This window comes from Amblyomma maculatum, chromosome 1 (assembly GCF_055883805.1).
Source record: "Amblyomma maculatum isolate TAMU_Amacu chromosome 1, ASM5588380v1, whole genome shotgun sequence".
NCBI classification, from domain to species: Eukaryota; Metazoa; Arthropoda; class Arachnida; order Ixodida; family Ixodidae; genus Amblyomma; species Amblyomma maculatum.
The window spans coordinates 336604824-336621594 of NC_139344.1; the positions used below are offsets into that span (position 1 = coordinate 336604824).

General features: G+C 43.0%; 1 protein-coding gene across 1 annotated transcript in view; it reads right to left on the minus strand.

The window, feature by feature from the left end:
* Window positions 1-6035: 6035 nt before the first annotated feature.
* LOC146207509 (kinesin-like protein KIF11) overlaps window positions 6036-16771 on the minus strand; it is a 28232-nt gene continuing 17496 nt past the window's right edge. The window contains exons 16-24 of the mRNA XM_084588101.1: window positions 15436-15603; window positions 14460-14546; window positions 12827-12888; window positions 11672-11771; window positions 10011-10094; window positions 9219-9537; window positions 8849-8988; window positions 7662-7736; window positions 6036-6720 (exon numbers count right to left, since the gene is read on the minus strand). Coding sequence (XP_084444227.1) covers window positions 6631-6720; window positions 7662-7736; window positions 8849-8988; window positions 9219-9537; window positions 10011-10094; window positions 11672-11771; window positions 12827-12888; window positions 14460-14546; window positions 15436-15603 — 1125 coding nt within the window. The 3' untranslated portion in view covers window positions 6036-6630. The remainder of the gene's footprint in view (window positions 6721-7661; window positions 7737-8848; window positions 8989-9218; window positions 9538-10010; window positions 10095-11671; window positions 11772-12826; window positions 12889-14459; window positions 14547-15435; window positions 15604-16771) is intronic.

Below are 16771 nucleotides of genomic sequence, written 5' to 3' on the forward strand. Positions count from 1 at the left end.
AGAGGCGAGCTCCACTACAGTGCTGATTTCTCTCTCCCTTTTGTTTAGCCATCTTTCTTCTCGTCTCTCAGGGCGTGGAAATACTGTGCCCTACAGTGACCCGTGGCTTTGTGATTTGGTTACTGTGTCCAGCTCCTGTTGGCTGTCATATTTCACTACTTCATGTGGAATGATGAATGCTATGGATACACCCCTGCAGCTGTCAGCAACAAACACATAAATGTAACGTTCAAAAAGACAAAATACTATACCATTTCAGACGTTTGGTTCTGAAATTTAAGCACATCCACAAGATCTGATTTCATTTGTTTTAAGGTGGTTAGATTGCAAAGTGACTCATGCTGTGGTATACCCTAATGGAGACCTCCGGGTATTTTCGACCATTTTCTGTATAACAAAAATCCAATGCTGAATCTACATGCCCTGAAATGTGAAATGCACACGTTAAATTAACGTAACTGCTGGATACTGCTACTGTACATTGCAGACATTTGGCCCAAGCTTGAAAAAGTATTTCTGAAGCGCTCACAGCTATGCAACATGCGCAGCTCCTGACGATTGTATAGTTGAAAATAAAGTGTTGATTGAAGTTGATTGTAGTAAGATTAAGCAACATTTGCAAGCACATGCAGAAAAGCACTGTTCGAGAAAAACGAGAATACACACCAATCCACACCCGAGTCAATAAAGTAACCTTCACCCATACTTAAAGTGTCTCTTTGTGTGCTGTTGCACACAAAGTTAAATGCATGCTGCAACTATTTGTCCTGTATTCTAAACTGTCGAGTACGTTCATTTACGTTAGATGGCCGATTAATGCCAAAACACAATGATTCCAAAATGTGGCCATTGCTCTCGTAATTTACTGCTATTTAGAAATGAAGACTGATATGATTTTAAGATCTATATAATATATTTTATTCCTATCTTTGGGTCCTAGCATGATTTTTTTAGGCCTATAAAATAAATATTCTATTCTTGCAGTCTACATTATAGATTTGTATTAAGATTACATCATATTTTTCTGGTACCATATGCAGAATCACTGCAATGACTTACGAGTGAAAGAAACAGTAATTGCATATAATCCAAAGTGGCAAATGCCCTTTAAGAAAAGCCCACCACCTAGAGTGCAAAGAATTTAATCTTAGATCCGATGAAATTTCATAGAAATAAGTATATATGCCGTTTGATTTGGTTCGTGCGGTTTAACGTCCCAAAGCGACTCAGGCTATGAGAGACACCGCAGTGGAGGGCTCCAGGCATTTTGACCACCTGGGGTTATTAATGTGCACTGGCATCGCACAGCACACGAGTGCCTTGCATTTCACCTACAGGGCCATCTTTGAGGAGCATTTGTGTCTTTGGCCTTGAGTTGCATTTGACTACATACACTGATAAGAACCAGAGTGCTCATACATGGCGTGGCATGTGGTCTGCTTAATAATAATAATCGGTTCACAGGAAAAAGGCACAGTGTCTGTCACACTTGTTTCTGTGGACACCTGAACCACACTGTAAGGTTAGTTATATTGGGTTGCATGGTGCAAAAGCAATCAAGACTATGCTGCAGGAAAGGAAGGAGTGAAAGTGGAAAGAGAGAAAGAGGAGATGCAGTGGAGCTACGGAGTAATTTCGACCACCTGGGGATCTTTAACGTGCGCTGGATGACTCTCTGTTTCAGGTTTGCTCTTCCAAATTTTATTTATTTACTTACAATTGATTTAATTTAAACGTCCTTTATTGAATAGGAAGGCTCATGGCCATGGATGGGGGAACAAGTACTGTTAGCTGTGCAAAAGGCCATAAGCATGATTGGGTCACACACAGTCCAAAATACTAAAGAAATTAATAAAAAAATGCTGTTTTATGTTAGACAAAACTGAGAACCACTCCATGAAAAGAAACCTTCAGCAAAGAGTAAAGGAATAATTGAAAAGAAAAGCTATATATTTACAAAAAAAAGTTAGTTGCACATTGGCTATGAGGGGCATTGTAACGAATGTCCCTGAGATTAATTTTGACCACTTAAGTTCCTTGATATGCATATAGAAATTAGAGCATGCTCATTTTTGCATTTCTAACAGAACTGAAATTGGGCTCTCACAGCTGCAACATGATCTTGTGTCCATGGGTTCCGTGGCCAAGCATTGCAGGCAGGAAACAATGTAACAATAAAACAGCGTTTGTCTTGAAGCAACATTATCTACAGACATAATGGAACACTGCCTCCTCAGCAATGCACATAACATGACTTCATGGTGCAGGCAGAAAAGTAAATTGGAAAGTGCATTTTTAGTATTGTTTCAGTGCAAGTTGCTGTCTCCTATAACTGCAATAAAAATTTGGCAGTGGCTTAACTCGGCTATGGATATAGGTAGCATTAGCTAAGGTTCAGCTGGTTATTCTTAGCTTTCCCAGCACATTTAGCTTTCTTATGTTCGTTCTTCATAGCTAAGGTTCAGCTGGTTATTCTTAGCTTTCCCAGCACATTTAGCTTTCTTATGTTCATTCTTCGTAGCTAAGGTTCAGCTGGTTATTCTTAGCTCTCCCAGCACATTTATGTTCATTCTTCGTAGCTAAGGTTCAGCTGGTTATTCTTAGCTCTCCCAGAACATTTAGCTTTCCTATGTTCGTTCTTCGCAGCTAAGGTTCAGCTGGTTATTCTTAGCTTTCCCAGCACATTTAGCTTTCTTATGTTCGTTCTTCATGCGCAAAACCGCCAATTGCCAGGAAATAACTTCGGGATCTGATGATTAAGCTTCTCCGCTCTTCTGCGCAGCTGAACAGCATTTTTGCTAACGTGCCGCTATATATATATATACTCCTACTGATACCTCTGCGCATGCATGGTGCTATCAAGCGGCTCCAGCGCAGAGTCAGACTTGGCTACTACGCAATGGAGGCGCACAGCTGGGCACGCGTCGGCGCCAGTGCGTCTGCCGCAACGTCACTCCTCTGGTTTGCGCAGACCTTCACGGCGATGGCGAAGTGCGCGGCTCCGGCGCACCAGCTGCGTGCCGTGTGACGTCACTGCTCCTCGCACTTGCCCAGCACGGCTCTCCAAGAGCCACGCGAAACTGCTCAACCTCGGCCAGTGTAGCAAACGCTACAAAAGAATAAATGAACAATCAAAACATGTCTACCTTTCATGTATGCTATGGCCCTGTGCATTCCAATGGCAGTGCCATCTGTTGGCGAGCCCACGAAGTACAGGCGGGCCGCATCTACCAGCTCGTTCCTGCGCACTTTGGCAAAGCACTTGTGTTTTTGGTAATGTACAGTCATGAGCAAAGTGGTATACAATACTTAGCCGGTGGTGGAACTCGGGAAAACTGCATTGCGACTTCATTTAACAACAGCATCTGGGATCGAGACAATAGTCGTGGTGCCCCATTTTATCCACATGCATCTGTCATTATCACTGTCCCTGTCGCTATAGCTATATGGCATTTTATGCAGTTTTCCCAAGCTCCGTCACCGGCTGAGTGTTGTATACCCCTTTTGCTCACGACTATACATGTAATGTACAACATGAAAGAGCATGCTTCTGGATTTTTGGCAACTTTAAAGCTATTAAAGCTCTCCAAGAACACTCATGCCCTGCACATTCACTCGTGAGCACTGACTGAGGCAAACAGTGGCTATTTAAAGAGTAAAATAGAAGTATTGACATCGTGTGCATTTTTCAAAGTGAAGCGCCTATTGTATTTTTTTCCCTCACCTTTTTCTCTCTCTCCCATACAGACCTCATTTATGGTTCTTAAAGTATATAAAGGCACTGACTGCAAATGTGATGGGTTGTCCCCATTTGAATATAAGCACACTTTTAAAGCAAAAAGTTCAGTGCAAAAAGCTCTGACAGAGGATGTACAGCCAAGTTGTCAGTTGATCACTTCATCTGTATTCTTGCTATTGGAGAGCAGGTGACAGCCAATAAGAATGAATTATATTGCTTACACTCGCATCTCTCAGAAATCAGTACCACCTCAATTTTTAAGTTGGATCCAAATCCAACCTATCATTCCAAAATTATTGAGGAAACACTGGCCTGGCAGATTAGCAACAATTATTTGAGATTATCAATTCACTTGCCTGCAAAATTGTCTACACATTGGTAGTCTCCAAGGCTGGCAGAGCTGTTTACTACACTTGCATTTGTGAGCCTCCTCACAATAGTTCAAGAAGCTGGAGCTACAGTGTATGTAGCCATTGTAAAATAGCATGCTGCAAGTGTTTTATGCTCCATATTAGGTGTAGAGCAAGCATCATTTGCTTATTTTACTGCTTGGTGCTGCTGGACTGTTATGTTTGTGCATGAAATGGGGCAGAGCAAGCAGGGTCATAGGCATTTTCATTAAATTCAGTCGAGAAAGCCATCTTAAGCATACAAAGCAAATATACATACTGTGCAAATCAAATGAGTGCATTATGTAGAGTACTGGTCATCAAGAGTTCATGCCATGTACTAGTCATCAAAAAAGAGTTGATAAAGAGTTGATATAACATGTTCTCACAGATTCCCACCTTTGTGGCATGCTGCAACCTGTGGAGGTAATACAGGCAAACATCAGCAGTGAAGAAAGATTCTCCCTGTTATGAGGACGCCTCATATTTACCGAAATAAAATAACTTGATACTTTACAGGTTTGATTTTCAAAAGCATTTGTTATTTAAAGAGAGACTGGAGCAGCTTTAGAATTCATTTCAATTAGAGCAGTCGAATGTTTAAAGGCTAATATTAAATCATGCAGTCATTCTGTGCTGGCATATAAATTGATGATGTAATCACTCAACTATTTCGGTGTTCAGGCTTCTCCGCAGCACACAGTGACGAAAGGGGACACCGGTAACATTTGTAGAGGTGAAGCATTAACCAAAGTTTAAGTGCTTGTACTGCGAAAGAAAAACGAAAGCAACAAAAGGTAAAGGCAGCGATGCGCTGACTGGTTGCAATTAGGAGACTCAAAGAAGGAAGTGCTTTGAGAAGACTGAAGATTGTAGGAAATTTAAGCGCATTACGCCATATCTTTAAATGATAATGGGAAAACCACATGGTGAGCTTAATCTATAAATTCCATATAGTTTAATGTGTGCGTTTCATGAACTTCCAAGAAAAGCATTTAAGCTAAGTAAGGAAAGTAACATTCATATAGTACATGTTCAAGAGGTTATGTGTGTAGTTCCGGTTTGGAATGATTTCATCTGCTCATAGTGCTTGTAACCGAGTCGCCGCTGTTAAATATCTCAGTTTATAAGTGGGGCGAACTCTGTAGCGATTAAAAAGAATCTACTGCCTTGTGTCATTGGCTATAAAGCCAGGGACTGTCGGGCTGTTACCCTTCACCATGCAATATGTGCCTTGGCACACCTTGCATCCTTGAGGCAGAAAGATTTACAGGTGTTCATAACAATGCGTAATACTATGCGAACTGCAGTGCGGTACACAAATACAATGACTCTGCATTATGCCATTGAACACCATGTGACAGCGTTTCTGGTGCAGGCGAACGCTGGGAAACAAAGCAAGTGAGCACTGCCAATGAGAGTGCCCTCGCCGTAACTGGAAGTATTAGGTGATGTACTATTTATGCCTCCTCCGGCGTGAGAGTTTAGAGGAAAAAGGAGGGAGGTTATATGCAGTCAATATCCGAGCTGTTGCGCAAGCTAGAAAGAAATTTCTCGCAGGAAGGTAATCGATGAGTCAGTATTTATCAGTATATCCCAGTCTAACATTTTTGTGGCAAACCTGCCTTAGAAAGAAGATCCTCCAATTAACAGCTTAAATTTAGGCTCTTGTCGTTGCAGGTCTGAGACATCACAATGACGTGCCAACAAATGAGGTGCATAGCTTGCTTGGACAGGTGTTTTGCAATTTTATTAGTTTTCAGACTACCTGTGCATAATTAGGACATTAGGACAGCTGCTACAACTGTGCTGCATAAATTCCTCTTCACAAAGCATTGACATGCAACTAATTCCGTGTCTGCGCGGGAGCAAGGCGTGCTCCTCGAAACACTACAAAGGACTGCATGGGCAATGAACAAGTTTATTTTGGTTTAAGTGAATACAATGCATAAATGCAATAAAAGCACCGTTGCAAACAACTAAAATCAAGGCGCCATAATGCCAGCACATTATTACATGATCATAGCTACAAAAGTATTCAACTGTACAGGGTTGCCAGACGTCAGCAAAACTTTGCACAAGGTTGTAATGAGTATTGGCTTTTTAGCATACTCACAGAACACTTGTAGAATACTGCATTAATTGCAAGCACTGGTAAAAGCAGCTTGCATCCCTAAAACCTGACTTGCTGCAATGTTAAGTACTCCAGGACAAGGCATGTCTGTGACTATGCATTAACCCCTCCGCTGTAACAGTTTTCTCCTCCCAACCATATGAGCAGTACTGTAGCACCAGTTTCTGTTCCAATCTAAAAGAATGATATAGATGATGCTTCAGCCTTTAGCAAGTTAACTATGGTGCTGTTGTCATGGTATAAAATGGGTCCCACAATATTAAAAGGCTCTTCAGCACAGTCATGTAAGAGTGGGAATATTAAAACACAGATGCTACGAAAGAAGTTAAAAAAGATGGTTTGGTTAGAAAAAAATTTTAAATCCGCAGCTATACATTTCGTTGCACAAGCTGTTTCTTGCTTGTTTGTCGGTTGGGCTTCTTTTGCTTGTAGATTGGTCTGGCCTTGTTTTCCTTGTCCTGCAAAAACAGATGGTTAAGTACAGCACACAAACAAATATATTCGGTAACTAGCATTCAAATTTCTTCTGTTCTATGATCCAAAATGTCTCAAGGTTCTTAAAGGTATTATGAACCAAGTTGCTAGCTTCAAAAGGCGGCAGATTCATCACAATAGGACCTTCAAAAATTGCTACCATTGAGTGTAATCGCAGAAGGCTTTGCATGAGTTCAACTAGTTTTCATGCAGAGACATTCTGAGCAGGCTGTAGAGGAAACAAAGCGCATAGTAACTCAATTCTTGCCGAGTCACCATGACCCATGCAATGACATCGCATATATGTTTATCTCCCAACTTTCGTGTAATACTGAAGGTAGTCAACAGTACGCAGATTAATCAGCACTTTTTTCAAACGAAAAAAAAAAAAAAAAAACAAGTCCAAATGCTAAGTGTTGGAAAGAATTCTGCTTGGCGGGTCATATAACTGGAGCGGCTTTCAGGCCAGATCGAAGATGAAATCACACACCAGGTGAAACACTTTTGGACAGCATGAGCAAACAATCCGTACTTGCAACCCTGAACACGTCCGTACATTGTAAACCGTACATTGTAAACATTTAAACCAGCGACCCGCTATAAAGGGTGGGCCGCCATCACCATCATCGTGTGAATTTTTTAAAGTGAAGACGAAGATGCAAGAGTTAAAAGCCTCACAGTTGCTTGCAGACCAGCTAGAGAACTCAAATCAAGTTCTAACGCAGAATGCACACATACAGTGTAACATACATACAGTGCGCTCAATATATCCACAAGCACGGCGCTTCACCTTATTTTTACCTTTAGTTTTGAGCTCCAATCCACTCGACACAGCACACAAAAAGCTGCCCACACAATCACATTGTAAAACACAAATGAGAAGAGAGAAAAAAGGGAGGAAAGCGGCCCTAGTAAGAAGTCTTACCGAAGCAACAGAAGCCAAAGATTCAGTCGATGAAGATGAAGACCCCGCTTGTGATTGTGTCAAGGTGAGGTCAGCCTAAGGCAAGAAGGGAGCGGGAAAGAAAAGGGAGCAGCATAATGAAGCACTACTTCGTACCTCATTGCTATAACCCTTTGCAGCATGGCAACTGCGACTGAAAATGGGACTTTTCCTACTAGCAGTTTTCACAAAGTCAGCGATGCTCGCTAAGTTTTAAATCCCTGCTAAACCAAGGGTGGTGCAATATCATGCGTAGAAACGGAATTGCTTTTTAGAAAACAACAAAGATGGGTGTCACAAAGTTTTACAGTGAGTCTAAGGCCCGTATTCAGAGTTTGAGTCATTATCGAAAGTGTCACTATCTCCCCGACCTCGAGTCATCTGATTGGTGGAAACAGCGGAACATGATGTTGCCACCTCTTCCGATTCCTGCGTTTTGACGAGGTCACGCAAGACAGAGCCACTTCGATAACGATGCAATCTCCGAATACGACCCTAGGTGTGCTGTCTGCTGAAGCAACTCGTTTTGAAGTGAAACGGTCCACTCCACTTGAAAAAGTAGCATTCGACCCACAAGCGCTTATTGGACCTCGAAGAATGTAAATACCTATGTGCAGCCAGGGACAAAAGTTTGCGGGACGCAGATTTGTGAAAAAACATCCATTTTTTTTGTTGCCTCAATAGTAGTATGATATTTTTTTCTCTGAAAGGGGAGTGCATGTCCCCTTGTGATTGAGCACATTTCATTCTCCGAATCTACCTGACCGCACAAAAGTAAACATTTTTCCACTAACTCGCATCCCGCAAACTTTTGTCCCCAACTGGACATATCTTCAGTATTTAATAAACTGTGGCCCATTTCAGTTTTAGTCAAACTGCAAATTTTCGACACCCGCAGGTTTGGGACGTCGATGTCTCTGCACCTAGAGCAGATAGGGGTGTAATATATTTTGCAAAAGGAAGCTGAACATGCAAGGGGTTGCAATGTTCAAGGCAGAATTCCTCTATTGTGCTTCAATAATTATTATGAAAACTTTTGAATGCTTGAGAAAGCACATTCTGAATGTTGATATCCAAAGTTCCATTCAACAGCGCACATAGATTAAAAAAAAAAAGGAAAACAAAAAGGTGCTCCCTAAAAGAAAAAGGGACCATGCACCTGCACTTACATCATCAAAAGGGGGAAGTGGAAGGGCAGCGGCAGCAGCAACATTCGTTGCTGCGCGGAGCCGGTTCAGTATGCGTTCATGAGGGGAAGTCTGGGGTAGGTCTTGTGGGAACCTGTACTCTCGTCGCTGTGGCGTGGAACCTACAGCAAGCACAGAAATTTAAGAAATATGGAATCAGAATTTCATGTCGTAAGCACCATATGCTAGAGCAGTGAAGCAAGCAGCAGAGGCACCTGTCTGGAGAACAGGCTTTCTCATGAGTGGCTCATAAAGGGGCATGCAATAACATTTGGTTTACAACGTCTTCAGAGAGTCAAAGCAACTCCTGGTATGTAGGACGCCCCTAAAGATACACAGGCTGCAGACTCACCAGTGGGGACGTACTCCTGCAGGTCATTGCTGAAGAAGTCAGAGACTGCGGATGAGCAAGTTGCCATACTAGTTGCAACACAGGAGCGCAGCGCCTCTATGCCGTCCTGCACCTTGGAGGTCTGCACAGTGGCGCTCTGGCACACTAGTGACATCTGGACGCAGTCCTCGGCGACCTTTTTCTCGGCTGTGTCGGCCAATGCCTTCGCTGCTTCTGCATGGCACTGAGTGCCTTTAGAGCCCTCAGACACTGCTCGCGACATGCTCTCAACGCAGGACGCCATCCGGTCCTCGGCTTCTCTCTTCTGTTCTACAAGGGCCTGGAACAAAGGTGGGAGCAGAAACTGTGGAGCTCCTTACATACACCATAAAATTCCAAGCAAGCATCCCCACCCGTGAAAATATAAGTACATTAAAAAATACTCAATGCCAAGTAATAGCAGTTCACAACAGTAAATAATATAGAATAAAGGATGCCATGAATAAGAGTAGGTGTGGTTGCCAAAAATGCTTATTTGCTTTGCTGTATACAAATGGCACCTATGACCTTGCTGTGCTGCAGGCCGATAGGGGTGGTGCTGTGCTTTACAGTATTGCCTATCCCCTTCCCTTGTCAGCAGCGTTAGCACTGAGAAACTATAACACTGCAGGGCCAGGAAATGTACCTTAAAGTGCTGCTGCACAAAAAGCAGTTTTTGGTTATTCCAAATCCAGGCCCCTAGGCCAGGCTCCTCTTCTGGAGCAAGAAGTCAGGAGGCCAAGTTTCTCCCAACGTTAAAAGTCAAGAACTCACCTCTGAAAGACAAGAAACCTCAGCAGAGACAGCATTTTCTACAGCCTTGTGAATGTTGGAAAGGCTCTGTGAAGATTCTTCCACCTGCATTAAAAGGTGAACGGCTTAATAAAAGGGTGTCATGTGACAAGGATTTGTTTTCGCAGTTCTTCACCAACTGCAATGAAATTTTTCGCTTCATAAAAAAGCCCTTTCTTGCACATCGGGAGAGTACTAAAATAAGGTGGAAGCTTTGCCCGTTATAACCAGGTTTAAGTAGGGTCAAAGCACACGCCGCGGTGGCTCAATGGTCAAGACACTGTTTACTGAACTAGAGTACTTGGGTTTCAACCTGACCTCGGCAACTGCGTTTCAATGGAGGCAAAACGCAAATGTGCTCGCGTTCTGTGCAAAGTCATTCCATGTTAAAGATCCTCAAGCAGTTGAAATTACTTCGTAGCCGTCCACTGCGGCACATCTTCCTCTCCGTTTTCATTGCCACCTTCCTCCCTCCCTTCCTTTACAGTGCAGTTCAGGTGTCCACTAGGAAGTGCCACAGACTGCCATATTCTGATGACAAATGCTGTGAATCTGTTGATACGCGCTACCTTCTATTTTAATGGAGTGGCCAAAGAGGCTCCTGTCTTTGAAAACAAAGCTAGGCAAGACAAGACAATGCGTACACTCAAATGGGCAGTAATAAAGACATTCGTTTCACAGATATTTCAGGCTAGACTACATTGTCATTCACTTGGAAATGGTGGCCAAAGAGCCCTTTCTACGTCTTGACAAGTCTAAACCAATTGCAAAAAAAATTTAGAAAAAAAATACAAGAAAAATACATTTTTAAAGAATTTTTCTCGCTAATAAATGCATCCTTTAAACTCAACAAATCTCCAATACAGAAGAAAAATTGTCTGCAGCAGTAAAGGTGCAGGGACAATAATAGCATCAGGGTGCTTCTCTCACTGTGGCCATCCTCAAAGTAGGGAAGAGGGTACCCTCGGGCATCCAACATCTGAAAAGCTTCCACTCTTTACTAAAACTACCTCTTTTGGCACACAGTCGAATGCGCAAATTTAGCTTCTTTTGACCTTCTCTATATGGTGAACTCTCGTTATTTGGGCTACAAGGAACCAGAGAAGATGTTCGACTTTTTCCCATCACAGTAGTTTTATCTGATGAACACCTGCATGATGGTTCTGCATACTGCTACGATACATTTATCGTACTGCTCTAGACTCAATGAAATAGTGCAGCGGTGCAGCCCACAGACAAGCTTGAAAAATGACTGTGCATCACTTTTGGGTTGGTTGGTTTGGCTTATAGGGTTTACCGTCCCAAAGCAGCGCAGGCATTTCTTGTGGCCCTTTGAATTAAGATTTCAGTACACAGAACGTCACTCTTAGTTGCCAATCGCGCTACATTTGCGGATTTCATTTTGTTGTTGAATTTGTAAGACCATAGTCAAAGCTGTATAGCCTATTCTGTTAAGTTACACAGCAAACAATCATGTTTTTCTTGAAAATTTTTCCAGTAACAAAACAGGTATTCAATATTTCATGCGACATAAAAGGCACTGTTTATCCACAATAAAAAATTTCAATCTTCACACTCCTAGTTGTCTCACACTGCTGTCATTATCAGAGCAGAGATACAAGAAAAAAAGAGAGCTCACTCACTTTTTCCAGGCAATCACTTGCAGCCTTGGTGCAGCCTTGACTAATCGATGTTGCGCTAGAAACGAGGCTCTCCATGGATGTTTCCAGCTTTTCTGTGGTGCTGAAATAACGAAACAAGAACAACCTCTAAACTTGGCTTGAAACTTCATTAGAGGCCTACTGTATATAACATATATATATAATTGGTTCACAGGAAGGGAAAGGCACAGTATCTGTCACACTTGTTTCTGTGGACACCTGAACCTCGCCTTAAGAGAAGGGAGGAAGGTTGGAAAGCAAAAAGAGAGAAAGGGGTGCGGTAGCTGAGGGCTCCGGAGTAATTTAGACCACCTGGGGATCTTTAACGTGCGCTGACATTGCGGGTACTCCGGCACAGTAGTCTGGAGTCTTACCACTGCACCACCCCGGCGGGGCAGAGGCCTAATGCTACAATCTGAAATGCCTGAAATGCCATTCGCATGCTACAAAATGAAGATTCATTTGCAATAGAAACTGTGCTCCCAAGGTTCACAAGAATTCTGTAGAGCCCAGTATGAGAAACCTTATAGTAGACCAAAACTTTGGGGGAGATTTAAACTGTGCCTTACGGCGCAACAGTGTTGCCGGCGCCCTCCAACAGCTGCCCTTGCGGATGATCAAATAGCGAAGTGAACGCAGGCTGATGAATAACCACTAATCCTTTGACCTGTGCCTGTTACGTGACACACTCATTAGCGCTTAGTCACCAGCTACCATATGGTGTGCAAGACCGAAACTCTTGTCCCGCCCTCCCATTTCACAGCAGGCACACAAAGCAGTAGCTCCTGCCAACTTAGAAACGTGTGGTATTGTGATATCACACAACCCACTGACCAATTCATGCCCAGCCATGTCATCTGCCACCTGCCAGAGACATGCTTACAATTCTTCACTCACAACACAGACTCTGGATTTGAAGAACAGGGCCCTTAACACTATCACCTTAATATCACCTACTTGCTGCTAGCAGTACCCAAGTAATGATGAAGACAGACTGGCATTAGGAGCTTGTTTCTAGACTCCAAACATCCGTAAAACAAGAGGAAGTTGCAGAGCTGCAGGGTTAAAACGCATTCACTCAGGCAAAGCTTTCCTAGAAAAAGACTGAGCAAGATCTTTATGCATGTGTTTATATACCTCTTGACAGCCGACACCTGAGCAACACTGGCCTTCATGACCTTGGCATCAAGTTGATCAATCTGCAAAATGAAAAAAATTTAGCATTCACAGTGCTGTTTGAAAGGCAGGGGTGCTGAAGAGCAATAGCTGGCCTGTCCCGTTTTTCTGGACAAAGTTTCGTAAAGGGACAGAACACCGCCCAAAATATGTCGAGAGATTATGGTCGAGATGAAAAGATCTTGCCTCATATAGTACAGATCGAGCACTACAATATCAAAGAAAAGATGCTTTAAATTTTAATTTACCATTGAAAATCTCATAAAAACAACCACGGCGCTATCTAGCGGAGAAACCTTATTAATTTCACTGTAGTACCCCACGCAACTACATCTCGTCAAGATATCGATTTTCATAAGTGCGCACTTCATTTTCTTCCAGCAGAGCTCGTCAAAATTTATTATATTTTGCGCTCTCTCCAGTGCATCCTTAAATAAAAGCCACCCCTTCTTTCCCACCACGAGAGGCACGCTTTCAGGTTTCGCCATTACATGGCGCCACAGTGTTTGGAATTCCGCGAATGAAGCGATGATAGTGCTCACTAAAACTTGTCGATGAGGCATGTATTATTGTGCCGTAACAGCCTTGAGTGCGAAACTGGAGAGGATGCTACTGTATACAAAAAGATTATTATCTGGAGAGTCAAATTTACATTTGTTTTCGGTAAGTCTTGTTTGTCAGCCGCCAGTCGTCATCGCGGTTGCTGCTCATGGTTTCCAGAATCCAGCTCAGAAACGACACGAAACATCAGGCCATTCCATACCCTAAATCTAGTGAGCCATCCTTCGCTGCAGGTGAATCCTTCGGTGCCGAGCTGAAGAACGAATTCTTCCGCTTTCGCACGAATGAGTGGCCCACTGATTGGAATGTATTTAGATCCCGGCTCTCCGTAGCCAAAGCACGAGGCACTTCACCAAATCTTCGTGATCAGCTGTTCGCAGTATTTTTTTCTCGGGGCCAAAATGTGACGTTTGAAAAACCTCTCGTTGCTTGTCCTTCTCCTGCAATTTCCTCGTCAGGCTGCTCTTAGGGTCTCGAAGTCTATTATCTCGATCTTCCTTTCCAGCGAAAGCACGTTATGCAGGCATTTCTGCGCTGCCATCGAACGCAGAGTGTGCGACGACACAAAAGCTTCAAGCTTAAGCCTAATCCGACAGCGAGGAAGCAGAGGAAGTGATAGGGCGCAGCGCAGTGTGCGAGACAACCGGAAATCATGGGTGTCATGGGAGATGGAAACCGGGAAAAAAACGATAGAAGGGGTGAGGGCGGGGTGTAGTGATGTGTACCGCAATGGCACTACGCATCATCGATAAGTTAAGGTTTCGAGTCAGTTTTCAGTTCAGTTTACATGCTGGTTGAAAAAATTTGAGTTCCGATTAACAAGGTTTTTTTTTTTTTTTTTACACTGGTTTAATACAAAACCAATCAATTCCAGAAAGTCTGTTCCAAGCGGCAGTTCCGTTCAACCGAGTTCAGTATAAAGTTTCTACCGAATACAGTGCAGCTGTCCCCGCATGCATGGCCAGGAGTAGATTCATGCAATTTCATTACAAGAGAGCTTAGCCGGTACATGTGAATGCAACTTCAGTCATACCTTAGCCATCGAGTCCGTCTGCAGAGCATTTGATGAAAGAAAAAACTGCACAAAGTTCTCGACGTTCTGCCTGAAAACAGTCACCTCCTGAGAGAGAGAGAGAGTAGGGGGAATTAGATGTTAAACTCTTTCGGTAACAAAAAACAGTGCTGCAACTATATATTTCCAATTCACTATGTTATCGTTCCCATTGTTGTCTTGACTCTTTTCATTGTCCGACAAAGAGTGTCATGTTTGATGACAGCCCTATTTTATCGTTCATGCTAGCCCGAGAGACAAAGTTATGGCAGAATATGTTTAAGCATGCGTAACTACTAATTCAAAGAGATTCCCCTCTGCCCTCGGTGAGACAGCTGCGGTAGAGCAGCCTGTGACATCGCGTATGGTGGGCGTGCCTCGGATTTTTACCCGCCCACATCGATCTCATCAGCGCACCCAAAGGTCAAATCTGTTTCACAACCACACTGGCTTTTGAGGATATAAGTAATACTGCAATTGCACTAAAGAGCAGTGAAGAAAATAGACCTACATTAAAACTAGCCCATCAAAATTAGGGGTGCGCAAATAATTAAAACTTCAAATATATATATACTACCGAATATTTAAAAATTCGGCAAATACACGTAGAACTTCTGAATATGCCACATATCTAAAGTCTTCAGGTACAGCAACAGCAAAGTCATTAACTTGGCCTTAAAAGAATTTAGAAATATTCGAATTATTGAGCCAGCCTAAAAAAAAAAAAGTTTCGGCAAAATTTTGGCAATATTATTTCTGCCTTCAAGCTATGAAAAAAAATAAAAGCATAGAGTACAATGAACTAAAGAGAAGCCAGTGGCAGTTCCAAGTCAATGTACCTCAGAACAAGAATGTTAGCAATAGGCATAATAGTAGTTACAATCGATTAAGGCGCAAGAAGTAGCGAGCTGATCAGGCAAGACCAAGGGCAACAGCAAAGGTGACAGCTAGCACCTACTTTTTCGGCCTGCATGCTTTTCTGCTCGAGTTCAGCTGAGAGTTTGCGGACCTCGCTGTTGCGAGCACCGAGCTCCCGGTGCAGCTTCGCATTTTCCTCCTGAAGGAAGGCTACAAGCTGCGCCTGACGCTCTTGGTGCGCAGATATCTCGCTCGAGTAGAGGTGGCACTGAAATAAATGGAACACAGTGCGCTCACTTTATTTGAGGCATTTCACACGACACTTCAGCCCTATGACTGCTTTAATATAAAAAGGGAGCTCGATCCACATCACACCAAGAGCATTATCAAGAAAGGAGAGAATGTTAAAAAAACTAAATGTAACAAAAAATAAGACCACATTTAGAGCAATTACACAATACAGTATATAACGTAAAGTTTGCTATGACCTAATGTACACTACAAAATTTATGAAAAAGAGCATACACACATGTAATGCACGTGGCATCAGGAGGTGCCAAGACTGCAGAAAAGCCTCCAAAGGATTCAGTCAAGTTCCAAATACAGTAAACCCTCGTTAACACAAACTTGCATATCTCGAAAAATCGGTAAAGTCGAAAATGTTCCATACCGAGCTTTCACCTCCCATAGGTGCTATGTATTAGCTCCCGTTTATCTTGAAGCATTTTTCTAGCGTAATGCGGATACTATATCGAAATTTTGACCGGAAGGACCGAAGGCAAATGTCATTACTGAAAGGTGATAGGGGCTCAGAGCGAACGCTTTGTTCTTATACTACTAAGTGCTGAATGAAGTCGCGTTCGAAGAGCAAATACAAAATTCCCATGGACGCAGCCGTTTTTCGCCTTGGGAGCAGTCATTCAGCAGTAAAGAGTGATTTAGTGATTGTGTGGTTCTATTTTGTCGCGCTATGTGCACGAAGCGTTGACTGATTTTTGTTGTGTATGTGGTGTCCACAACGCTTGCTCCGCAACAAAGTTGCATGCAGCGGCGGCGACCAACGGGTTATGCGACGCGTTTAGCAGCTGGAGGACACATTTGTCGGGCCGTATGCCAACGCAAAGCGGGCAAGCATTGCCCTGTTCTTCCTTCAAAAATATAAAGTTGAGCTTTTCCTGAAAATTCTTTTCCGTTTATTGTAAAAGCTCCCTTTGTGCAGTGAAGCGTTGACGAACGCGATGGGCCGAGGGCCGCTAAAGCATTTTCGCTCGTCGCTGTCGCGCTCAGGTTCTGGGTTTGTAGAAAATTTCGCGTATCACCCAGAAACAGCTTGCTAGGCAGCCAATCGCAGAAGGCTTTGGGCTACTCAACTTCCGTCCTGGCTTCTCTTTTTTTTTGCACGAGCGAAGTTGGTTTTCCTAGTGCAGTTTGAGCGA